The sequence below is a fragment of the Xyrauchen texanus genome, chromosome 13 (assembly GCF_025860055.1).
Source record: "Xyrauchen texanus isolate HMW12.3.18 chromosome 13, RBS_HiC_50CHRs, whole genome shotgun sequence".
In the NCBI taxonomy this organism is placed as follows: Eukaryota; Metazoa; Chordata; class Actinopteri; order Cypriniformes; family Catostomidae; genus Xyrauchen; species Xyrauchen texanus.
The window spans coordinates 10,419,483-10,446,755 of NC_068288.1; the positions used below are offsets into that span (position 1 = coordinate 10,419,483).

General features: G+C 40.5%; 1 protein-coding gene across 1 annotated transcript; it reads right to left on the reverse strand.

The window, feature by feature from the left end:
* Positions 1-8,843: 8,843 nt before the first annotated feature.
* Positions 8,844-25,292, reverse strand: LOC127654474 (5-hydroxytryptamine receptor 2A-like). Its single transcript, XM_052141695.1, has 3 exons — positions 24,917-25,292; positions 11,331-11,531; positions 8,844-10,063 (listed from the first exon to the last, which is right to left on the reverse strand). Exons 1-3 carry the CDS (start codon positions 25,290-25,292, stop codon positions 9,258-9,260), a joined length of 1,383 nt encoding a protein of 460 aa, XP_051997655.1. The 3' UTR covers positions 8,844-9,257.
* Between the last annotated feature and the right edge of the window lie 1,981 nt (positions 25,293-27,273).

The following is a 27,273-nucleotide window of genomic DNA, read 5'->3' on the forward strand; positions in this document are numbered from 1 at the left end:
TCTCTACCGGAAACAGCACGGTCAAAAACCTGCTTCATCTCCGCGGAGAGCGCTTGGAACGAGGCGCAGCATTCGTCCCGGTTCTCCCACACCGCTGTTCCCCATAGTGCCGCTCTCCCAGAAAGTAGCGTCAGGACAAAGGCGACCTTTGTTCTTTCATCACAGAATGTTCTGGGCTGTAGAGAAAAATGCATTGAGCATCGTGTTAGAAAAGCTCGACAAAAACTGGGTTCACCTGAATATAATTCTGGAACCGGTAGGCGGGGCTCCGACTGGGAGGGGACCGCTGATGGTGGTTGAGGAATCAGCGGTGTGGGCAGCGCAGTGGGAGCTCGCAGAAGTTGGATTTGCTGGGTGAGTCCGGACACCTGCGCCACTAAAGCCTGAGCAGCGCGGGCTGTGTCATTGAGATTCTTCTCTTGGTTCTCCATACGAAGTCTGCTGTTGTCCACAAATTCTTCTAGACTGTCTGAACTGTTACTCGCTGCTTCCATCTTGTGGTCAGATCGTTCTGTCACGAATGAAGCTAGGAAGCAAGTTGCAATTGACAATAAGTTTATTGACAGTCAAAATGTGAAGATTGGGGAAAAGTCCGGGGTGAAGGTTTAGTAACGCAGGGGCTCCAATGGTCAGATGAATGGGGTGAGAAGAGTGATGAGGAGTGCTGAACAAACACGACGAATCCGGGTAACAGCCAACTGAACACGAAACAGGGACAACGAGGGAACTGGACTGGAACTCAGAGGGATCAACACAAGCGGACATTACAAACAAATGATCTGACAAGGAGATGAGAAAGTGGTGAGTATTTAAAGGGAATTGAAATGAGTAACAGCTGGTGAAGAGGAGTGATTGCGGCTGAGCGCTGATCACGGTAACGAGTCGTCATGCCCACACATCCACGCACACACACACACAAGTAATAAACAAAGCACGAGACAAGGAAGAGACATAGGATTTAAAAACCGTGACAGAAAGCTTCAGAACGCAAAAATTTGACTCTTTCTACGGAGCAATGGGGCGAGCTTGCAGTTGACACGGGACTTTATAAATTACTGGGGCAGTGCCCTAACACTTTTGATTGAGTTAAAGGATTTATTTTAGAGTTTCTTGTCACGGAATACAGACAGATGAAGACAACAATGCCCCTCACTTTTTAAGCCGTCTGGGACCCTGTCTCCAGAAGCATTCTTCCATTCATATATTGATAGCACAAGCTTTTTATAAACATTTAACAACTTTAGATAGATATACTGTTGAAAAATAAGATAGAAATGTGAACACGTCGTCACTGTAATGAACTCATCTATGGTTACTCTGTTATAGCTGACTTTTACCTTTTTTTGGGCATGTACCATGTACCAATGGCATTCATACAATTTGTGAGTGTGGCTAAAGGTCCAAATACCATTTGAGACCTCTTTGTATGTTACTTTATGTATTAGTTCAGTTTATTAATGAAAGTTATTATTGCAAATTACCCATGTAACTAGCAATGCAATTAACAAAAATCATATCATAAATAAGATGGATAGCCTATTTGTTTTAGCATGGTCACTCATACATCCCATACCATTATTTTTATACTAGGACATGCCAACAAGACACTTTCTGATGGCATCAATGCAATCCCGTTTTACCAAAGCCTTTTGTTCTTTTCACTTTCGGTGTCTCGACAACTACAAATTCCATGTTTGACGGTATTTCTAATGTTTAGAAGACAAAACATTCGGACATATTTGCAAAGGTTTCAGTTTTATTCAGCACCTTTTCAGCCGGACAGCTCCCGTAACGAAGCACTTGTTCCACTCAATACTGAGCTAATTTTGTGCTGGATTGGGATTCAGCAATTCACTTTGTACAAGCAGAACAAATCCAAATTATTGCAACCAGCTGCTACAGCGTCACCTTTAAAGTTATTCTGCACTATGTTTATGTTCAAATGCATTGTTTTCTGGCTGCTTGGAAATGGTTTGGAGGAACATTTTCTGTTATGAGCTTATTTTAAAGGAGATTGGATTATATTTTGTTATAAGAATTATTTTCTGGGTGTTCAGGAGTCTGATGTACACATGTACACTATCTTTGTGGAGATAGTTTGGAGGAGTTTTCCAATTTCCCTTTACTTCCCTTCAGTGAAGTTACTGGGTGTTCCAGAAGCTGCAGAGGAGCACATTTGACTGGAAGTTATTAAGACCAGCCAAAACTATCTTCCCAGTGATAAAGATAGATTTTCGCTGCGATAGCCGGGTTCAATATCTCTGGAGGGCTCAACAAGATAGTGCGAGTGGTTAGCCGAGATCAACTATCACATGGTTTTCTGCATGCACACATAAAGATGCTGTGTGGAAGGTGGCTAAAAACTCTTCCTACATCAAGTATAAAAGCTTGCAGATTAAGGAGGATTTCTCGAAGAGGTCAAGATTATCTGACAGTACTGGTTATAAATAATATGAAGCTCTTTTTGTAAGGATTGAGAAAATTTTTACAAGCTAATGTTTGCACAAATTTATATTTAATATGGTGTTAATTCATGCTGTTCAATTATCCATAAACCTATTCTTATTCACACTGTAATGTTAACGAGCCGTAACAGGCAGATGAAGACAAGATGATGTGAAGAACCCAAGTGCAGTTTATTTACAAATGTGAAATTCAAAAAACGTAACTCCAACGTGAAAACAAAACAGCCACAAACCACTAGATACTTGACTTGAACATCATTACACCAAACAATACCTGACCAAAGACAATGGCAAACATGAGGGCTTAAATACAAGATTCTCAAACTATGAACCAATGGAAACCAGACACATGAACATGGGAAACACATGACAAGATCACATGAGGGAACCGGAAATGACATGAACAAATCACTGTAAAACAGGAACTAAACAAAACATGAACAAAACACATTTAAATGAGAGGGCGAAGCCATGGAAGGTGGCCCCGTGAGAGGCTCGAGGGGAAGAGCCATGGAAGGTGGCGCCGTGAGAGGCTCGAGGGGAAGAGCCATGGAAGGTGGAGCTTTGAGAGGCTCGAGGGGTGAAACTGGGAAACTTGGAGCCCGGACGAGGCTTGCAACACTGGATCTGGGGCAGACGAGGCTTGCAACGCTGGCTCGTTGAACGTGGAAGGCGTGGGCATTGGCTCGTTGACCGTGGCAGGTGTGGGCGTTGGCTCGTTGACCAGAGGTGAGCCTGTGACATGGCAAGGAGCAGACTCAGGCGTGGGTGTGGCATGGCATGGAGCAGACTGAGGTGTGGCTGTGACATGGCATGGAGCAGACTCAGGCATGGCTGTGACATGGCATGGAGCAGACTCAGGCGTGGCAGTGACATTGCTTGGAGCAGACTCAGGTGTGGGTGTGGCATGGCATGGAGCAGACTCAGGCCTGGCTGTCACATGGCATGGAGCAGACTGAGGCGTGGCTGTGACATGGCATGGTGCAGACTCAGGCGTGGCAGTGACATGGCATGGAGCAGACTCAGTCGTGGCAGTGACATGGCTTGGAGCAGACTCAGGCATGGCAGTGACATGGCATGGAGCAGACTCAGGCGTGGCAGTGACATGGCATGGAGCAGACTCAGACGTGGCAGTGACATGGCATGGAGCAGACTCAGGCATGGCAGTGACATGGCATGGAGCAGACTCAGAATCCGGGGCAGTTGGACGGCTCTGACATGGCAGTCACTGTAGGAGTGCATAGTTCCTCATCAGCCACTTTTACAGTGAAAGATGAAACACTCAGTTGCATGGCTAAATCCATGTATTGATCCCGATTGAGGGTAATCTGACCGCTCAGCTAGCCCAAAGCAGAAACAGTCTTTGAGGGCAATATCAGTAAAGTCCACCATGTAGCATTGTCCACAAAACTCCTCAACATAATCCTCCAGGGGACGATTCCCCTGATGTAGGTCGCAGGAGCTGAACTGCTGAGTTCATAGTAGGTCAGGTATTCTTTAACATACTGGACATGGAGTAACAGGCAGACGGAAATTAGATGATTTAAAGAACCCAAGTGCAGTTTATTTACAAACGTGAAATCCAAAAACAGTAAATCCAATGTGAAAACAAAACAGACATAAACCACTTGACTTGACTTGACTTGACTTGACTTGACTTGAACAACATTACATCAAACAAAACTTGACTAAAAACAATGGAAAACATGAGGGCTTAAATACAAAGACATGGGCAAACACATGACAATGACAACCAATAACAAGACCAAACTAATAACAAGATAACAAGACTACTAAAACATGAACCAATGAAAAGACAAGACCAACAAAGAAGATACTAAAAAAATAACCAATGAAAACAAGACACATGAACAGGGGAAACACATGACAAGATCACATCTAGGGAACACAAAATCACATGATATAAACACAAGAATATAAAACTGGAACTAAACTAAAAAATAAAAGACATTGACACAAAACATGAACTAGGCCTACCGTAATTTCCGGACTATAAGCCGCAACTTTTTTCCCACGCTTTGAACCTCGCGGCTTATACAATGACGTGGCTAATGTATGGATTTTTCCCGCTTTCAAATTTTATAAAAAAATAAATAAATAAACATTCTGTGACGTGCTCAGTTTTTTGGCGGCGTGAAGCTTTCATTAGACCAATGAAATTGCCGAACGGGTTAAGGTCAAAACAACTTTTTTTGTTTACTGTTTAGATTAAATCGAGCGCGCTCAAACTTCCCATCATTCTGATTACGGTAGTAATTTTGTCACCCTCACCATGGCAAAGACATGGAGAAATGCATATGATGCAGCTTTCAAGTTGAAGGCGATTGATCTGGCTGTTGGAATAGGAAATAGAGCTGCTGCACGGGAGACGTTGGAAACAGCAGCGTGAGGAATTGACTCAACTAAACAACTAAATTTAGACAACTAAATCTGAGGCTATTCAACTCCGACACCGAAGGAGATGACTTCAGTGGTTTCAGTGCACAGGACTAGGAAGATAGTGACCAATGACTTTCTTGGTAGGCTACTGTTTACTGCTAATGTTTTATTACAAGCCGTGTGTGGCAGCGGGGGTGTGGTCAAGCGCCCGTCCGGGAGAGAAAAGCTGTAAGGGCGCTTACACCTGAGCTAAATTATTTCTAACACCGGTATCTAATTTCAAGTGCCCTGCTTCACATGTCCTTCTTGGGAAAACTGTCACGTGGGCACCAGTGTGACAGTTTTCAGCAGGGCACTTGACGTTCCAGGTAAGGCTTTTAATGGCCACAGCAAGTTTTACAATCAATTTTATAAAGTTTCTCAATTCTTCTATGCGCCAACACTAGACTGACGTGTGTCACTCTCTCAGCTCTGTGGCTGCTGCCTTCTTATGCCGCTCTCCCCATGCTTACTGAAATTAGACACCGGTGTTAGACATAATTTAGCTCAGGTGTAAACGCCCTTACCGCTTTTCTCTCCCGAACGGGCGCTTGACCACGCCCCCGCTGCCACACCGTGTTTCGTTAAAGCCTATTTATTTTTGTTACAAGCCGTGTTTCGTTAAAGCCTGAGTAAAGTTCATTTGTTTCAATGTACCGGTAGGCACCTGCGGCTTATAGACATTATTATGTTCAAAATAATATTTTATTTAAAAATCAGTGGGTGCGGCTTATATTCAGGTGCGCTCAATAGTCCAGAAATTATGGTAAACACATTTTAACGTAACACACAACATAAGTGTTATTTTCAGAAACGTTATGCAGTAGTAGTAGTAGTAGGGATAGTAACCATTTGGTGGGGACTCTGGTTACCGTGGTCATTCTTTATCAGAAAGACAAATAGAAAATGTAAAAAAATTTAAATCACTGAATGTGTGTGACTTGAAAGTGATTACAGAGGTAATATTGCGAGAGTTATGTAGAGCACTGTGATATCCTGGCAAATGTGTTTGAGAACCAAATGTTTGCATGTCTGGCTGAGCTGAAACAGTCACACACTGTTTAGACACTTTCATTTAACATAACTCACGTCCTGAGTTGGTCTGTTATTGACCACCCACTTCACTAATTATCTGCATTTGTTTTTTATTCAGATGGTATGTAATGAATTGGGTTGAATTGTTTGCAAGTTAATTGACCAAACTTTCCAGCTTTCCCAATCCTATACACTTTAACAGACCATGGGACCCAGATATCTCAACAATGATACTGGCAAAGGGCTGGGTAGCACAATGAGTAAAGATGCTGACTACCACCCCTGGAGTAACGAGTTCGAATCCAGGGTCTGCTGAGTGACTCCAGCCAGGTCTTCTAAGCAACCAAAATATTCACATGGGGTAACCTCCTCGTGGTCGCTATAATGTGGTTCTCGCTCTCAGTGGGGCGCGTGATGAGTAGAATAGTGTGAAGCCTCCACACACGCTATGTCTCCATGGTAACATGCTCAACAAGCCACGTGATAAAATACATGGATTGACGGTCTCAGATGCAGAGACAACTGAGGTTTGTCCTCCACCACCCAGATTGAGGTGAGTCACTAAACCACCACGAGGAAGTAGAGTGCATTTGGAATTGGGCATTCCAAATTGGGGAGAAAACGGGAGAAAAAAATTATACTGGCAACATCTTCCTTGTATTTTCCTTTATTTTATCTACCTACGTATCATACACATGTCTTCACAATACTATTTATAATATTAATTAGTTAATGATATTCAAAGTATATGAACAGAAAATGAACCTTTATTACTTTGACTTGAATGGAGCTGTATATCATTTATAGTGGTTTTGCTAAATTCCACCATACTTAGCCACTGAATTGGCATCCATCACTTCAACCACATGCCCTCTCTCCAAATTCCAGCCTCCAAAGATGTCAGATAACCCAATGTAAGCAAATACACCAAATGATTAGCAGGTAAAGTGTGTTTGTGATTGGCTGAAAAAGTGTGGAATTTTTCATTTACAGCAATTATTTGACAATTTTACAAAATATAGAGGAAGTTGTGATGAGAGTTCAACAAAGTGAGCTGTGAAACTTTATTGCTGTAGGCCCAGTTTAGTTTAGTTTCTCTCTTGGAAGTGTGTTATTTATACTGATGAGAATCTTAAATAATATAACCCAAAAAAGCAGTGGTTCTCAACCAGTAGGTCGTGACCCACGTGACCCAGAATTTGGTTTTAGGTCTATTCTGATAAAGTTACAGGCATCAGGGAAAAAACTATTGTAAACAATGAAATTCAACCATCTGTATAGTCATGCATAGTAGGGTATAATTAAAATAATTAGGCTTGTCAGCTTTAAAAAAGGATATTAAAGGGTGTGTGTGTGTGTCAAACCAAACTCTATTCTAAATTCATGTATCATTTCGTAGAAACAGCTAAATTGTATACTGTAGGTGGTAACATGAACAGGACGCGTGATATCCACTCATCTTCGAAAATCGTACATAAGTTACAGTGCAAAAACATTTATAAAGATGCAAACCTTCACCTGATTTATGATTTAACCATAATTTGCTTTGTGTGGTGAGCTGTGAACATGAAACTGTTGATACTGTATAGAGACTCAATGCTTAATAAATCACCCAAAAGTGTAAAAAAAAAGTAGTACATGTGACTTGTGCATCATACAACAAGTCTTCTGATGCCATATGCACACTTAGCAGAATGAACAGACCATAATTTAAATTGCTATTCAAATCATTAAAAAAGTTCATAACAGTGGCAGCTGGTGCTTATCAAAAGTGGAGAAGCTCAAACTATTGTTTTTGGTATCTGCAATGTTACTTCCAAAAGCTGCTCAAACTGCTACTCATACGGTGAAATTTTTAACTATGCTCTGTTTTGCAACAAAATAGGCAAAATATCTGATTATGGAAGTTTAAATAAATGTTACGTCAGATTGCAAATAAATGCATGTGTATTTCCGAGCCGTCGAACACTCTGCGTTCAATAGTGGTGCTTTTAGATTTCATAAGCTGTCAATCACATACATCACTTTTCAAATTTACATTTACATGTGTGCATTTGGCAGACACTTTTATCCAAAGCAACTTACAGTGCACTTATTACAGGGACGAGCAACCTGGAGTTAAGTGCCTTGCTCAAGGGCATTTTGGTGGTGCTGGGGCTTGAACCCCTGACCTTCTGGTCAGTAACCCTGAGCCTCAACCACTGAGCCACTACAAATATTGGCCGTTTGTTGGAAACTCCTGACCATTTGAGAGCTCAACCTATCCTCATACAGAGAAGCCTTGCTTCCAGGTGGGCCATTGATTGAAAGCCCAATGTCTAATAGGCAGTCCGATGCAGACCCAAAGCTAATAGCACTCATGAACCTCCTTTAGACTCCCAGAGAAGCACAACTTCCTGGCCGGGACCAAAATAGTGCATCTACAGCCTCTCGTCCGAAGAAAACTTATTTTGCACCTTGATTTAAATGGTACTAGTAACTTCCATCTGATTAAAATGCCACATTGTGGCAGAACGACCTACCCCTCAGAGATGGGCTTTAGGAATGAGATGTGCAACTTAATGAGCCTTGTTTGGGCAGCAGGTGATGGGGCACACCTGATGTGAGTAGAGCCTCATCACTGCTGCCATTACAATAAAGTGTGCCTCTCCTCTGGGAGCCAGATTCTATCTCTTGTGTGCACACGCTGGCATCCTCGCAGGTCCAGGAGCAGAGCGGGAAGGATACCAGCCGAGTTAAAAGCATTGTCGGACCCACACCAAGGACCCCCGGTGCTGAGCAAGTGTCACAACCCTAGGACTAGGAAGTCAGACCACCTTCCCATCACACTTGGCCCTAAGGAGGACATAGGCCACCATACAGTTGCCACCCTCGTGCTATAGACTACAGAGGGGAGTGCTTTGTGAATGCTGGACCCTTACCCCAGCCACATCCTCAATCCTTTGGACACTCCCCATACTTCGCAAAGCCCTGTCTCACAGCAAGGATGCCAGATGCTGCTTTATTTTTGGCTCTTATCCCCCATAGAGACTATTTTACCCATTTTTGGACATTTCGTGTTTAATATTATTTCCAATAAATGCCTCTCTGAGGCCTAACGCCACACGCACTGTGTCTGTCTCTTGCTTACCCCGCCACAACGTAATCATTTTTTAAAAAGCGGATTGCTTTTGCAACAAACTTTGTTTTCGTTTATTTTTGTGAATTTTTTAATGATAAACATTTCTGGTACTGTGTTGAATTGCCACTTGATGTCCAGTGTAAATTCTGGGTCCTGAAAACAGTTGAGAACCACTGCACTTGAGTTTGTTTCCAGTCTTAGACATTGCTAACTACTTCATTCTTTTCCTTGAGTTGTGAATTCACAGAGTTTGACTTGTCTATGGTAAAGAAGCCTCTGGACTCGCTGCCCTCCGACCTCCTCTCTGATGGGCTCTCCACCTTCAGTGGAAGCCTGGTGGAGCTGTATGCCAGAGGAGGTATGGTGCTGACCAGTATCATTTGTAGTGGCCTCCTCTCCTCATGGTAGCGGCAACGCATGTACCGGGCGAATGCGGCGCGGTAAGTCTTATTGAAGAGCGTGTAGATGAAAGGATTGACTGCAGATGATAGATAACCCACCCACACAAACACATTCATTAATCCCCCCACTAAAACTTCGTCACATGCCGAGCCGCACACCACCACCATCACGTTTGTCACAAAAAATGGACACCACATGATCACAAAGAGAAGGAAGACTATTCCCAGCACTTTAGACGCCTTCTGCTCATTGCTGATGGACTGCATGGTGCGATGGCCTGATCCTCTGCTCACCCCATCACTGCCGCGACAAAAAGACGAACGGGAAAACAGTCGCTCAGAGGAGAGAGAACCTCGTGGGAGGAGTCCAATTGTGGATGACCATTTAGGCCGCACGACGAGTTGGTGCAGGCACAAAGTCGCTTCGTTTTGCAGAGTGCTGATGGTGAGAATGTATGTGACCACCATGATGATGAGGGGGATGAAGAATGCCACAAAAGAGCCAATAAGAACAAAATTGCCATCTGTCAGTTGGCAGCTTTCATTCTGGAAGACTTTGGAGTGATCGTGCAGACCAAGGACTGGGACAGGCATGGAGATAACTGGAGACAGAATGAGAGAGAAACAGACCGTGAGAAAGCTGCTTGATGGTCTGGTTTTGGAAACAACGATAATAGATGCAATCTCAGTTGTTTAGCATTTCAGAGTTTAGCTGGAAACCAATTTCCTCTTGGGTTTGGAGGATCTAGCACCAGTAGTTTAGTAGAAGCATATGGCGCATGCCCATCTATTTCTCTAAGGATTGTCTACTCTAAAATGAGTAATGGTAAGTAACTGACACCACCAGAACATCAGCGAGAGGGAATTTGTTTTGTCACTTTTCAAATGACTGTGGCTCAGAGCGTTAACCTGAGGACAAGGGCAAAACAGACAAGTCTGACTCAACTGAAAAAACAATCAGAACATTCCTTTCAGCCTGGTGTGTCTATTTCTAAAACCAATCATATTATCGGTTTCAGCAAGGGAGCATTTTCTAGGGAAATAATGCTGCTTACTAACACAGTAAATATTCTTCTCTGTAAAATGCTAATATATTCATGCATTTGTACACAACTTAAGCTATCAAAATTCTTCAGACAGTAGTGTTTTTTTCTTGATATATATATATATTAGAAATGTCATAGTATGAAAACAATTTCACTACAAGAGTAAGGACATAGCACATTGTACATAAATAACCAAATAACCATTAATACTTTGTAACACTTCGTTACAAGATATTGTTTTATATAGTTACTTTCTAATATTAAAGGAATGGTTCACCCAAAAATGATTATTTACTCACCCTTATGGTGTCTCAAACTCTTATGACATTCTTTCTTCTGCAGAACCTAAACAAAGATTTCTTCTTAAAGGATATATTATGTATTTTTGTCCATACGATGCAAGTCAATGGGGTCCAAAACTTGACTTGAGTGGTTTAATCCATGTCTTCTGCAGACAATTAATTTTGGGTGAGAAACAGACCAAAACCGAACTACTTTTTCACTGGAAATCTTGACATCTGCAGTCTCCTTGGCGTGTTCAAGGAGCTTGTTCATGCTTCCTCAGGCTTGAAAGTTTTGGACCCCATTGACTTGCATTGTATAGACAAAAACATATCATATATACTTTAAAAAAAAATCTTTGTTTGGGTTCCGGAGAAGAAAGAAAGTCTTTTGAGTTTGACACAGCATGAGGGTGAGTAAACGATGAAATAATTATAATGTTTGAGTGAACTATTCCTTTAAAATTAGTTCAAATTAGTCTTGATAAATTAATGGTTTGCCCATCTTTTCAGTCACCATCGCACCAATGTCTAGGACTTACCCACAGAGATGGTCCAGGCTGCCATTATTTTAACACGGGCTCTCGTTAGAGAGTTTGAGCGACTGTGGTGGATAGGGTTACGGATGGCGATGTATCGGTCTAGAGAGATGGCGCACAGGTGCATGATGGAGGCAGTGGAAAAGAGAACATCCAGGTAGATCCAGATCGGACATAGAGCCGAAGGAAGGGGCCAGGTGTAACCTAGCATATCAGAGAGAAAATGACTTGTGTATTATTAGTTGAAATCAGAACATATTAAATATTCATGAGGCAGAACACTGCCTGGGAATTTCGTGGATTGAACAGTTAATGATAAATGATTGATTCTTTTCCTTAGCTTTATCACTCCTTTTGTATTTCTCCTCTCTGTCCAGTAGATGGCAATATTCACAAATAATGCAAATTGGAGGTGAAAAAGAGAAGAAAAAAAACTCTTGAACGTACATAGGATGGCTGTGTAAAAGTACATTTATTGAATAAATTATAATTATAATAATAAAGACTTAAATATCCATCTGTTTCTTACCCACACTAGCTTTAGAAGACATAAATTTAAACACTGGAGTCTTTTGGATTACTTTTAAGCTGTCTTTATGTGCTTTTTGGTGCTTCAAAGTTCAGGCCACAATTCACTTGCATTGTATGGACCTACAGAGCTGAGATATTCTTCTAAAAATATTGTATTTTGTTCATTAGAAAAAAGACAGTCATGCACATCTGGGATGGCATGAGGGTTAGTAAATGATGAGAGGATTTTTGGGTGATCTGTCCCTTTAAGGTTGGTTGTTTATTTAAAATTTGAAAGTATTCAAAAACCTCATTTTTTTGGAATTACATTTAAATTGCTTTTAGCGCCAGTCAGTGGACATTTCAGCGCAAAACTTGTGCAATATGTGTAATGAGCCACGAAATATCATTTTGCCAAAATGTAGCATTTTGCACTGGCAGTTATTATTTTCTTCAGGAAAACGAATGTTCTTAATTAAAACAATTACAAGGATCAGCCTTTTATTTTGCTGACAACAGAAGCCCAGAGATGTTTTGGAGAGTAATGTGTCTCAGTTTAATTGAATATAAAATGTTCTGAACCCATTGAGCCTCTAGAGAACAGATCATCAGTTCCACCATCACAGACATTTCTGTGCTTCCAACTGTAAAATCCTTGAATCTTCTAAAGTTCTGATGACAGGTTCAGCTGAAACAGAGAGCCTAGCTTTTATTCACTGTGGTTTCATGCATATACATTCAACTACTCTGACCCAGTTATATAATAGCATTACATCATAGATGTGGGAATAACATGATTCAGTGGGCAAAAAAGATACCAGGATCAACCTGCTACAGTTCCATTTCCCCAAAACTAGGACGTTTACCAGAAAGAGAGGGAAAATGTGGAGGATAGGTGAATTTTATATTGCTGCTGTGCAAAGGTAAATCGCAATAATTTTCAAGTACAAAATCCATTTTATGCTCTATATTTGTTGACGCTGACTTCATGTAAGAAGGTGTTCTGCTGTGTGAGGCTTCTTTTATTTTTTTATTTTTTTACTGCTCTCTGAATAAGTGTTGTTTGTTGCCTGTACAGCTGCGCTGACTGCCCCCCGATAAATGCGACATGAAGGAAGTATTTCAATCTTGAATTGCTCTGATGGTAATATTCCTATTACGGAATTTACTTATCGTCAGGGGGCATGATTAATTGCCTTAATGAAGATTTGTTTTATACACTTTATTTTTTAGATAAATAATCACATGGAATTAACATATTAAATCAAAAGCATTACCAAACATTTTTAAAAAGCATTATTCTTAGTTTCAGTGTTAATGTAGTTACTGTGGTTTGCCTTTGTAGTTTTTAGATGAACAGTAACATGTTAAATATTTTAATGTGATTGAGCAGTTAACAGATCAAACCTTCTGCATCGCGTGTTTGCATGTGTGAGTTGGAAACAATGTGTTATGCTGGAGGCAGACTTTGTTTTGTCTGGGTTTTTATGTCAAATTCTGATTGCCCATAAATGATAAACTTCACCAACATAAAAAAGAAAGGAGGAAAATAAACAATTCAGTTCTGTTTTGTTTTACATCTGTCAGTAGGTCATACAATGAGGGCCAGCTGTCAAAAAACATACACCACTCCTAGAACCAGGAAGAGACATATTTTATTCTCCTTGGTCAAACTACTCAGGATATCAAAAAGGATGCATCACAATTTTGCTGCTCACTCACACGCCAAAGCAAAGCATCGTTACTGCATAATTAATACCTCATCAAAGCGCTAGAAAGATGAAGAAGAGGGATTTCTCTCCCCATGCGTGAATACAAACAGGCTAATTTAAGAAACACCAGACGGCCAAACACACACTCATTATGCACTGAAATAAATCACCTTGGTGCAAAATGCATGGAGGCCTAATTATTTGTTATAGTGGAAAGCCTGCCTTTTCCAGGGATGAAAATATTATAACTCAAAAAAGTTTGTATATCACACATTTGACCTGGAAGAACCTTACTGGCCACATAAGGAGACATTTGATTGGTGCCATGTATAAACATACACATAAAGGTTTTATGCTGTGGATGAGAATTCTGGCAAAAGCTTTAAACAAGATATGATGTAAAGCAGCTCAAATAACATCCTTCGCATGACCCCAGATGCAACTCGTGTTGTTTAAAGGAATGTATTGTGCTCAAAACAAGTTCTATTGGCAGCATCTGTAGCATGCTGTTAATTACCCCAGACAATGAGACTAAAATAAGTGATTCTCTGTGGTAATCAGTAGCATGCCACAGATGCTGTTGACTACCACAAAACATTTTGACTTGTCCCCCAGTTTGTAAAAACATGTAAAAATGACAAGTATAGTTACACATTTAAATTGGAAGTACATGGGCAAATCATTTTAGAGGGATTAAAAGCAGAAATGTGAAGCTTGTGTTTTCGTTAAATACATTTTTCGAAACAAAATTTTTATTTGAGCTATCAAGTTGTCAAAACTGTCCTTTCAGCAGTGGGACTAGATTTCTCAATGAACTTCTGGTAATGTGTTACCAATGTTATTCCTGTATGTAAACAGACTGATCTCATTGTGAATTTGGTGATAGTGGGTTGAAAAGTTTTAAAATCGGGCTTTGCTTGTAGAAATTTGAACCACTGCCCCCAGTGGCCGAAGCGGGATGTATTTTCGAAAGTATGGGCATATGTGTAAGCTCCAGTGTCCGAGCGAATTGACAGGCCCAAGCTGAGGACCGGCAGGTGTTACGGAGCTTAGTACCCCAGGGGGAAACTTCAGCCGCGACCCTGGCCACAGCTTTGGTCGTCCCCCACGTTATGCGCGTCAAGATGGGCCCGCAGGACGACCTGGATGCCTATATCAGGTTTTTCAAATGGATGGCCGAATGCTGGGGTTGGCCCAACAACCAGTGGTTGGTCTACCTCTTGCCACTTTTAACCAGGGAAGCCGAACTTGCGGCCTCAGCCCAGAATTACACCGCCAGTGCTTCCACTAAGCAAGCTCGGACACCCATTTGCATTTGCTCAACAGCTCCGTGACTCCTGCCGGCTGTGGCAGTGGTCGATCTGGTGGTACTGGAGCAATTCATCACTCAACTTCCAAAAGGGATGGTGGAATGGGTCCAGTGCTACCGCCCGGTGTTACCGGTTGAGGCCGTCCAGCTGGCTGAGGACCACTTGGCGGCCTATTAGGGGGCCAGTGAGCCCTCTCCTCTCTCTCTCTCTCTCTCTCTCTCTGTCTCTCTGTGTGTGTGTGCGCGAGTGCGCATGTGCGAGAATAGCGAAGTTGGTGTGATTGAGAGCGTCTCTGAGTGAGTTTCTACTTTCTTATATTTTTCTTTAGTATTATTGAGTTGGACAAAAGTTCTAGTTTTGGAGTGGGGTTGTTGTGCGTTTTTGGCTGACTTTGGTCAGCGCGATCTGCACAATGGAGATAAATGTGGGAGATTTCAAGGGGATGACTATCAGGCATGGTTGTAAAGTTATGACTGATGCCTCTGTCTCGGTGGAAGATTGTTTATTAATGGTGAGCTCTGTAGTCGGTGGAGTAAATATTACATCTGCATCATGCATGAACAAGGCCATCATGGTAGATACTTTGATTGTGAATGCGTTAACAATCAAAGACACATTTGTGCCTGTTTTGCCTTTGTCAAGTCCAATGAAGCAAGTTGTTCTTTCAAATGTTCCACCGTTTCTAAGAAGTGGAAAATTTGAAGAAAATACTTTGGAGGTATGCTAAGCTAATGAGTCCTATTAAGATAATTCCACTTGGTTGTAAGAATTCTGAACTGAAACATGTAATGTCGTTCAGACGCCAAGTGATTAGGATTTTGAATTCTCAGAATTGTCTGTAAAACTGAAACATGATAGTAAAGTTTATACGATTTTCATCAGTTCGGAGACGATTAAATGCTTTGTGTGTGGAGGATTTGGTCATGTTAGACAGACCTGCCCTAACAGGGATGGAATGAATCCAAATAATACAGCTACCGCTGTTAATGTAGAAAATAGCCGCCAAGTGGTAGTGAGGTAAATGCGGCAGGTGTAACATCAGAGTTGTCGTCAACTGTTTAGAGCCTAACACTGAGTACCTCGAATGAGGTGATTGTGGGTCAGATGACTCAAAAGATGCTTCTGTAGAAGCAATCCAGATGACTGGTGTAATCTGTGAAAAGAATGTCTTACAAGTGGAATCGAGCCTCTGTGAAGTACAGGTAGAGAATGGCTGCGATCCACATAGTGAAGTAATTTAGATGCAACCTAACAAAAGGCCACAGTAAATACACAGGATATGAGTAGTCAAAGTGTAGAAGATGAAAAAAAGAGTACATATGCGCAAGGTGAAGATTCTGACAATGACTATGAAGAAATGGAGAACAAGCACAAACTTTACTCAGTTAAGCAAATAAATGACTTTCTTGATTGTACTAAAGGACTTCGTAAGCCTAAGATTGAGACTTTATTTTCTGATTTTAGTTTGTTTTTGCATCTGGCACAGCAACAATGAGAAACGCTTGTTTTGATTAGCTTGATAAGCCTAAAAGATATTGTCTCAAGAATATTCTGAACAATGTGAGAAGTTCTTAGAAGGTATATGGTAAAAAATGAATAGCATAGTCATGAAAGACTTTATTTTTTCTTCTAGCATCATGGCACATTAATGTTTTGGCTCTTTAAATATTCATGGGTCCCGTGATGCTGTGAAAAGATCATCTCTTATTGATTATATTATTATGAAGAATGGTAGTGTAGTTTTCTTAAAAGAAACTCACACAGATTTGAGTAATCACACAGTGAATGGAATGGAAAAGTTGTTTAAAGTCATGGTTCCAGTAGCAGTGCAGGAGTGGATCAGAATTTAAAGAACAACATGTGAGTGCTTGATCTCCTTCCAGGAAGAATGCAAAGAGTAGATGTTATTTTACATTGTCTTAATTTCTCACTCTTTAATGTATATGCCACTAATATTGGGACAGAACGTACCCTTTTCTTTGGAAAACTTAACACAGCATTAATCAGTGTTCCACAGGGTCAGATTATTGTATTGGCTGGAGATTTTAACTGTACTTTAGATCACACATTATGTAGGAATCATGAAGAACCCCACAGTCACTCAGCAGAGGCTTTTAGAAAATTAATAATCTATTATGATTTTGTTGATGTTTGGAGAGAAGCATTTCCTAATATAAAACAATATACATGGTTAAAAGCAAATTCTAATATGGTTTCTGCAACAAGGCTTGACAGAATTTATGTACATAATTTTTTTTAATAGTTGCATTACTCCCACTTCTTTAGCAGACCATCACTATATGTCTGTCACTCTCTCTTCAGCACAGAGCACTTTTAAATGTCCTTACTGGCTTTTCAGTAATAGGCTGTTACAGGATTACAATTTTATGCATGCTTTTACAGTTTTCTGGGAGGAATGGAGAGAGAGAAAAACTCAATATAAGTCCCTGAGCCAATGGTGGGACATTGGTAAAGTTCAAGTAAAACTCTTCTGTCAGAAGTATTCTGCACATAACAGGATTATTCTTGAAAACAAGATGAGACAACTTGAAAAATATATTTTGCAGTTGAACATTGAAGAGTATGATGAAAGTACTGCTGAAGTTTTGGAAACAAGAATGGGGGGGTGTGGAACTGAAGAACATGAAATAATTGCTTATGCATTGCAGTTTTATGAAAATATCTATAGAGCTGAACCATGCGATGGAGTAATAACAGACACACTTCTCTGGGATCTACCTCACCTTACGGTAGAAGATAATTCTAAACTTGATCAACCGTTGCATATGAACGAATTGGTTGCAGCCAGTAAAATCTGTCTTCAGGCAAGGATCCGGGTTTGGATGGATTAACTGCAGAATTCTATAAGCAATTTTAGCCAGTTATTGGAAAAGACTTGTTCTCAAGTTTTTAGAGTGTTTTGATAGAGGCACTTTACGGAGCACTTTAGTCTACGGAAAGCAGCGTTTACCTTGTTACTCAAGAAAGATAATCTTGGGGATATAAGAAAATGGTGGCCAGTGTCTCTGCTTGGAATTGACTATAAGATACTGTCCAAAGCATTAACCAACAGATTAAAACTTTACATATCTAAATAATTCACGCTGACCAGTCATATTGTGTTTCTAAACGTACAATATTTGATCATTTGTTTTTAATATGTGATCTGATTTAATTTGCCAGAGACAATAATCTTAATGTAGGATTTATATCTTTGGACCAAGAAAAAGCTTTTGATCATGTTGATCATGGGTTTCTTTTTAAGTGTTTTGAAGCTATTGGATTTGGTTCTTTATTTATTTCCTATGTTAAGTTATTGTATACTGATATATATATATATATATATATATATATATATATATATATATATATATATATATATATGATTGATATATATATTGTATCCACAAAGCTACCAGCATTGTGGACCACCCCACACACCCCTCACACAAACTCTTTACCCTCCTGCTGTCTGGCAATAGGTTCCGAAGCATTTGGGCCGTCACGGCCAGACTGTGTAACAGCTTCTTCCCCCAAGCCAGACTCCTCAATACTCAGAGACTGGTTTCACACACACACACACACACACACACATGTCCTGAGTGCACTTTAATTAATGTCACTTTATAACTGCCTGCTACCTCAATATCTGCTACGTGCATAGAACACTATCTCATAGTATGTTATGTTTACGTTTTTAGAAACTGTCATCTTTTTGCACTACTGTGTACTGGTCGGCGCAGCACAGTCTGTCACTGTGTCTATTGTCCTGTTCATTGTTAGTCATTTATTGTACTGTCCCGTACGTTTGCACGTGCACTTTATATAGGTATATAGGTATATATAGGTATTTTATATAGGTATTTTATTTAGTTGTGTAGTCTCATGTGGTTCTGTGTTTGTACTATGTTGTTTTTATGTAGCACATGGTCCTGGAGGAATGTTGTCTCATTTCGCTGTGTACTGTACTAACTGTATATGGTTGAAATGACAATAAAAACCACTTGACTTGACTTGATATATATATATATATATATATATATATATATATATATATATATATATATATAGTATCTTAAAAATGAATGGTTTGCTCACAAGTCCTTTCTCAGTCAACAGGGGCATATGGCAAGGGTGTAGAATGTCAGGCATTTTATATGCTATTGCCATTGATTACTGTTCTGAGACCTCAACTTGGTGGACTCTCAACAGTAGGGTCTTCTACTTCAGAGATGGTAACAGTTAAACTCAGTGCTTATGCAGATTATGTCACCATGATAATTCGATCAAATGAGGATGTGTGCAACCTTTAAGAGGCCCTTGAGACCTATCAAAAAGCCTCCTTGGCTCGAATTAACTGGCAAAAAAGTCTCTTTGTCATTAGGCATGTGGGAGGAAAGAGCCTTTCCAAAGCTTCCCCAGGGGTTTAAAGTGCTGGGGATTTTTCTCGGAACAGAACAATATATGCAGAAAAATTGTAGTAGTTTCCCCAAAGGAACTACTACAAAATCTACAGAAAATTTCTGTTGATTTTTTCTGGGATGGATTCCACTGGCTTCCTTCTGGGATTTTATATCTGCCAGTAAATGAAAAAGGACAAGGACTGATCGAGCTATCTGCTAAGGTCAAAGCTATGAGACTAAAATCTTTAGAGAGACTACTTTTCTCTACAGAATTTATTCCTTGGGTGTCATTGTTTTGATGTACCCTTTTAATGAAAATGTTACATCTGAAGTTAATTTCTGTTCATCTGTTTTAAAATCTTGGAATAGTGTAGTTAAAGGGTAACTAAACCCTAAGCCAACTTTTTTTAGTTAATGATCTGTAAGAATGGGGCTTTATTAGTACTGGTCATTGATTCAAGTAATTTTTTTGACATTTGTGTATAAAATGTTTTAATTCTACAATATATGGTGTAAAAACGTCTGAGTGCTGCCCTCTTCAGGTTTAACGGTGGCTACTGCAGTTGAATTTTCCTATTGGCTGTTTGCTGTACTTCGTGACGTAAGCGGTGACAGCTGACGTAAGCAGGTTCCAACTCACCACGCCCTTGGTACGAGCTACCACGCCCATGGCAGTATAAAAACCATCTCGTTTCGTCAAAACCACTGTAGCGAATCAGGAGTTGGAATTGCGAGTATTGAAAACGATCAGGATAGAGTATTTTAGCATCTATTTATCATAGCATTTATATAGTTATTTAGATTATTTCGTGTAGCCTAGGTAGTTAATTAGCATATTTGTTAGTGTAGTATTGTTAGAAGCATAGTTAGTCAGTAGCATAGTATTGCGTCAGTTAGGATAGCTTCAAGTTAGCGTAGATTATCTGTATTTAGTACAGTGGTCAGGATGGTACGTAGGTGTAGTGTTTCTGGTTGCAACAGCACTGCTGGACTGTATAGCTTTCCAGCAGACTTGGAAATTAGGTGCCAGTGGTTGCATGTCCTTGGCCTGGAAGACAGCGAGTTCCCGCCTAGAGCTGTAGGAGTGTGCAAACTGCATTTTACGCGGGATTGCTTTTCCAACGCAATGGAGGTGGAAATGGGCTTCTCCAAACAGCTCGCGCCGAAAAGCGACGCAGTGCCAAACGCTGCTCCTCCTGCATGGACTCCACCACCGCAGCGGCGTCTTGAGGTGAGTGATCATATATATTTGAATCACAATTTATGGTTAGGCTAAAGTTAATCCTCTGGGGTCGACAAACGCGCGTTCGCGATGCGGGAGTGTTAAACGTATTGCACCCTTATACATTATATTACGGTATTGACTACCTGTATAGTTTTATTTGGAGGTATACGGGTTTGTACATGACGCTACGCTTTACGTCACATTCTTGTAAGTTGAGAGAACAGCTAACTGATGTTATGTTCAAGTGAAGCTTGCTAAATAAAAATCCTGCTAAAAGGATAAACATCACTGAACAGCATTTCGTTTGTTTTTCCTGCACGCGAGTGAAGGTGAATACGCACTCGGATGCTCAACAGGGAGTTAAAACCGCAGTTTGAGCCAGCAGCTCGAATTGATATGGCTCCGGCCCTGTGTCCACAGACAATTCAACCTCCTCCACTTCAGGTGAAGGTGGGGGAGAAAGGTCCTCGACTTCAAAAGACCGCTCCGTGGCAAAGCTACTTGCGTCACTTCAGTCACTCCCCATTTTAGAGTCTGACAGCAGCTGTCAATTAATCTGTCACTACGGGTCTCAGGTGCAGGCTTAGCCCTGCCCTTGGTTCGTTCCCTCTATCCCCGCTGGGGTCTTCCCACTTTTCGAGCATTTTTCAAATATTGAGTGGGTGGAGTCAGACTCTGAGCAGGGGTTTAGTTACCCTTTAAGTCATGTATGAAGAAAGGATTCACTAAAGTGGGCCATTTGATTGACGTAGTCTCCAAAAAAAGTAGATCACCAGAAGATATTGCTAAACAGGTTGATTTGAAATCTGTGAGGGTAGTGGAGCAGTTTATTTCTGGCTTGAAAGCTCCTTTTCCTCCTCCCCTATTTCAGTTTTTAATTTGTGCTTTAGAGGATGGGCCCATACTGTTAGCTTTTCCTAAATTAAGTTTATCACCTGAGGTTTGCCATGAACCTAATCAGGTTGGAAAGCTGTTAAAATTTGAGAGATTAGAAGGGCGGAATTTTCAAAGACATATCAGGTCTGTGTAAAAACTATTTATTTTAATGATCTTCATGATAGATGTGATACAAAATGGAGAGAAAAACGAATAGTTGCAGATTATATTTTCCCCTCCTGGAGAATTCTTTATAAAAGTCCCCTTCCAAAACATTCAGGAGATTTGCAATGGAGAATATTACACTGTGTGTTAGCAACTAATACTTTTGTTTCCAGATTTAACTTGAATGTTCTGCCTTCTTGTTATTTTTGTAATGTGCATGAAACTTTCATGTTTTTATTGAATGTCCAAGGTTAGTGTCGCTTTTTGCATTGCTGGAAAGGATTCTCGAATGGTTGGGCTTTGATTTTAACAAACTCATTTTTATTTATGGTGGTAGGTATTCTAACGTGAAGAAGAAATGATGTAATGTTGCCAATTTTATAATTGGACAAGCATTTTTAGCAATTTGGAAAACTTACAGACTTGCACTTGAAGGCCGAATTATTAATGTTATAAATCTTTTAAAGCATTAGTGGAATCAAGAATAAAGTTAGAATATGTTTTTTATAGAACTACAGGAAACATGATTGAATTTGTGCATAAATGGTGTGTAAATACTGGTTTGCTTGAACTTTGTGAAGATGAGTTATCATTTAATTGAATATTTTTTTTATATAATGTGAAGTGTGATAACTGATTAAAGAAATTTTAAACCTCAAACCTCTCTCTCTCATTCTTCCTCCTCCCTGTTAACCCACCAGTTCCCCCTATCTCTCTCCGCTCTCTTCCAGGGCCGATGCCCCACGATGGAAGTGGGAACATAGGTCCAGATCCCCGACGTGCCACAGGCCACCCACTATCGAGTTGGAGCGTACTGGATACCTGTGAGTTTTAAAGGGGTTACATACCAAGCCTTGGTGGATTCAGTTTGTAATCAAACCGCCGTTCACCAAAGCTTGGTTCAATACGAGGCTTTGGAAACAGGCTGGTGTGTGAAGGTAAATTGTGTGCACAGGGATATTATTACATTTCAGGGACAAAAGCATAGTGTTGAGGCTGCGGTTAGTCACCGCCTCTCCCACTGTGGGTATGAATTGGATGGAATTTACAACTTTATTGAGGGGAATATGTGTGAATGGGTCCTGCAATAAAGTATCACTGTGTGTAGTTTGCGGTTCGCTGGCTGGGAAGATGGTGCCAGGGCCGTACACATCAGCTCCACATCAGGAAGATGCAAGGGAGGGGGAAGTCTTGGCTTCCCCAGCCCTTAGAGGATTCCCTGCAGGGGATTTCTCTCTGGAGCAGATGAGACGAGACCCTTAGGCAAGACGAGACCCTTAGGCAAGCCTTCAACCAATTGAAATTGATTGATGGTCAAAGCAGAACCCAATTGATTGTTAATACCACGGAGACATCAGGAAATGTTATTCCAGACGGTTCATTATAATCCGATGGTGGGTCACTTAAGGGAAGGAAAAGACACTGATCTGTCTAATGGCCCATTTCCATTGGCCAGGCATTCGCGGGGAAGTTCGCAGGAGGTGTACAGCATGCTGTGAATCCGCCGGCCACCCCAAGAGTGCCATGCGCCCCCTTCCGTTGATCGAGGCCCCTTCGATAAATTTGATGTGAATCCGATGCCACGGATTTATGAGCTGCTCGATCGTTTAGGCATAGCTCGCTTTTATTCAACACTGGATTTGACAAAGGGATATTGGTTTACTAAATTTATTAAACTAAATTGTGACCCTTCCATTTGTTTGTTCAGGTCCCCAGCTACATTTCTGGGGCTCATGGTCAGAATCCTCAGACCGCACGCTGCTTACGCTGCTGCCTATCTGGATGACATCATTATTTACAGTAATGATTGGCAGCAGCACCTGCAGCATCTGAGGGCTGTCCTGAGGTCGTTGAGATGAGCAGGACTCACGGAAAACCTAAAGAAGTGCACATTTGGGCTGGTGGAATTACAGTACCTGGGCTTCCACTTGGGTCAATTACAGCCTGCCCGAGACCTAAGACCAAAAAGAGGTGAGACAGTTCCTGGGACTGGCTGGCTATTATTGTAGGTTTGTGCGCAACTATTCAACCATCACCAGCCCGCTGAATGATCTAACTAAAAGGGGGCACCAGATCTGATCCAGTGGATGGAACCGTGTCAGCAGGCGTTCACGTGGGTGAAGGCTGCATTTTGCAGTGGGCTGTTATTGCACTCTCCTGACTTCGCTCTCGCTTTTATCTTGCAGACAGACAAGTTGGACAGGGGGTTGGAAGCAGTACTGTCACGACAGAGAAGGAGTGTTTGGCCATAAAGTTGGCGGTCCTCACCCTCCAGGTCTATCTGTTGGGGAGTGATTTCACCCTCTGTTCCGACCGCGCCCCACTCCAGTGGCTCCAACGCATGTAGAATGCCAATGCTCAGATCACCCGTTGGTATCTAGCTCTCCAGCCTTTTAAGTTTGAGGTGGTCCACAGACTGGGGGCACATATAGCTGTTGCAGATTTCCTCTCCAGAAATTGGGGGGAGTAAGTGACAGGCCAGATTGCTCCCTGGTCTGAGTCGGGCGATGGGGGTATGTGTTGATGTGGGCATGGCCAAGCGACGTCTGTGGAGCGCAAGGCCAGGAAAGAAATAGCGGTATTGACACCTGGGGGAAATTATCTCCAACTGCTGTTTTGTGTGAGAGCTGGAGAAAGATAAAGAGCAGCCAGAGCCACAGTTGGGGGAGAGAGATTGACCTTAGTCCTACAATGTCTCAGACTGCAGTGTGAAAGAGAGTGCTACTTTACATTTGTGTTTTTGAGCTCCTGAATTTTTGTTTGTGTTCATGCTGAAAAGAGGCACGAAATAAATAACCCAAAAGTGTGTAAGCCGGTTCCCACTTCCTCATTTCCCCTGAACTGACCTGAGACTTGTCACACTCGCAATAATAAAAAACAGTGCAAGATGAGGAGCAGCGGACAAAAAAACGTCTGTCTTCATGTGTATATTGACCAAGATTTTAAAAATAATTTTATAATATAATTAACTTTATATTGCAGAAATGTTTCATAGCCCTCACATTTCTCACAGCAGGCAATTTGAAGTCAGTCAGAAATAGTCTGAATTAGTTATAAAAGCGCTGCTTTGATGGCTGTAGCAGTCGTGTGTTTTAAATAAGACGAATTTGAAGAGACAGTTTTTCTGAAAGAGTTTCAGCATGCTGTCAGTCTCACCTAGCCAAATATTAAAGGTAAATAAAAATAAAACAAACATAACATCCGTGGTTTTTGCAGAGGGATGAGTTGAAATTGTTTTCTGTTGTAATCAACAGCGTGATAAAGATGCTATCATTAGACTCTGTATTGGACATGGAACATTCTGAATCTAAATAAGCAGAATAGCTTCGATCTGTTGATGAATATCAAACATGTGCAAATACATATGTGCAAATGTAAACAAACTCACCATAGAGGATTGTCACCATGGCTACTGGCATCACAAGGATACCAAGAAGCATGTCAGTAATGGCTAAAGACCTCAAGAAGTAGTTGGTGGCATTCTGTAACTTCCTCTCCAGGCTCACCGCCATAATGACCAGGATGTTACCCATCACTGTAATGATGATGACCAGTGAAATCAATAATGCAACCCAGTTCTTCTGGACAGTCATAGAGGTCAAAGAGTATGACCTATTTCTGTCTTCTCTGCCATTGCAATCCATTGAGTTATTAACCAAAGACACTTTCTGCTCCATAAGCCAACGTTCAGTGCTTGTGTCTGTCGAATTCTCGGCTGATATCCCTGAGGATCTGAATTTGGCAGTTGTCCCATTCAAGACCATTAAAGGACAATTTTTGCAAAAGTGTCATCGATTAATTCAGGCAAACGACAGTCCATAGGATGCGTTCCATGGCACTTGAAGACTGTACAGTCCAAGAGATTCTAGTTTGAAATTGACAACATGCTCCATTTAGACCCTCTGTCCTTTGGATGGTTGTTTTACATGAATCTTCAAAGCTCCACTGAGAAGATGGATTATGACTCAGGATAGATGAGACAACTTTACTGCTGCATGAACAGTAAGAGTGAAAAAGAGAATGAGAAAAGAGAAGATAGACTGGAATGCATCCTTGCATGCGTGTCCTGGGTTTAACAAAACATCATGTAAACACACAAACACATATATAAACATGCAATATTATAGACAAAACACACTGCTTTCCTGTAATTCCATGTGAACACACATAACATGCAACCAATACAATTTTTAGTGCGTTCCGAGAAAAAACAGACAGATTCAGCTGTGCAAGAATATCAAACTGCATTAGATAAATTCTACCCAAGTTCATGTACATTACCGCTAAATCTGGGAGAGTTTTCTGTTTCCAAATCACGCTTCCAGTGAGCAGAACACTCTGAACTCCAGATGTGGAGAATGAACCTACGATGATGTGTGGCTCTCATATCAACCCAACACTGTCCAATTCCATTCATCCTTTCTCTTCTCCTTTCTACATACAATTCACAGTCCTGTCTCCCTCCCTCCCCCTCTCTCTCTCTCTCTCTCTCTCTCTCTCTCTCGCTCTCTCTCGCTCTCTCTCTGAAGATAGTTTTCCAGAAGCTGTAACTAAAGCCAGACTGTTTGAGCTCTCTCCAGAAAGACTCTGACTCGTCCCCTTGGTGATTTTCAACTGCATCAAAGACTAATTAACTCCTTTATTCACATTCGTGTTTGCACTGATTTTTAAACAACTTCTTAGAACAGAGAACTAACCAAAAGCCTTTTTCCATGTCACGTTCCATTTAACCTTCTGAACTTTAAATGTCATTTCAGTAAAAGCAGAAAATATTAGAGAAATTCCTGAAATAATTGTAGATAGAACATTGCACAAATTCTCGTTGTCAATTTTTCTTTTCTGTTTCGTTGCATTGAACCTTTTGAACTTTTCAAGCAATTTCAGGCAAAACAGGAAATATTACTAATTTGAGTAATTAGACAAATGTTTACAAAAAAAAGAGCATGGCACAAATTGTCATTCTCTTGCTATTTTCTGTGTCCCATTCCACTTTTAAAAAGCAAATTCATAAAAAAGCAGGACATATTAGAAATTAATTAATTAGCCAAATAGCTATTAAAAATAATGTTTTTATTTTTCTGTCATTCTCCTGTAACTTTCTGTGTCCCATGCCCAGTGTTGGGTAAATTACTCAAAAAACTTAATTCAATACAAATATCTACTCTAAAACTGAAATAAGATTACTGACTTTAATGATTACTTCATCTAAAAAGTAATCACAGTACATATTATTTTTACATTACTTTCTAAATTTCTTTTCACAGAAAATCTTTTGTTTTTCCACTCAATTAATTAAAAATAAACTCTATTGTCCTCCTTTTTCATTGACTCGTTAGCGTGCACGCCCTTCAGCTGTAACAAAACACAAACAGATATACATATTAGCGTAATTCATGTTTAAAATGAATTCTTCATATTTTATTTTAGAAATATGTCTAACCCAAGTAATTAAAAGTAGTAATTAATTACTTTTTAATTAGCTTGATTACAAGAATTTAAAAAGTAATGCGCCACATTACTTTTTATACTAAATAAGTGATTTGATTAGATTACAGTAATTAAGTACTTTATAATTAGATTACACCCAACACTACCCATGATATTTTATCTTTTATAGTTTTCATGAATTTTTGAAAAACAGGAAATGTTTGAAGTTTGAGTAATTAACTTGGCAAATAGATATTAGAAAAGTGAAAAAAGAAAATATGACATTTCGATTGCAATTGAAAGAAAAATAGGAAATGT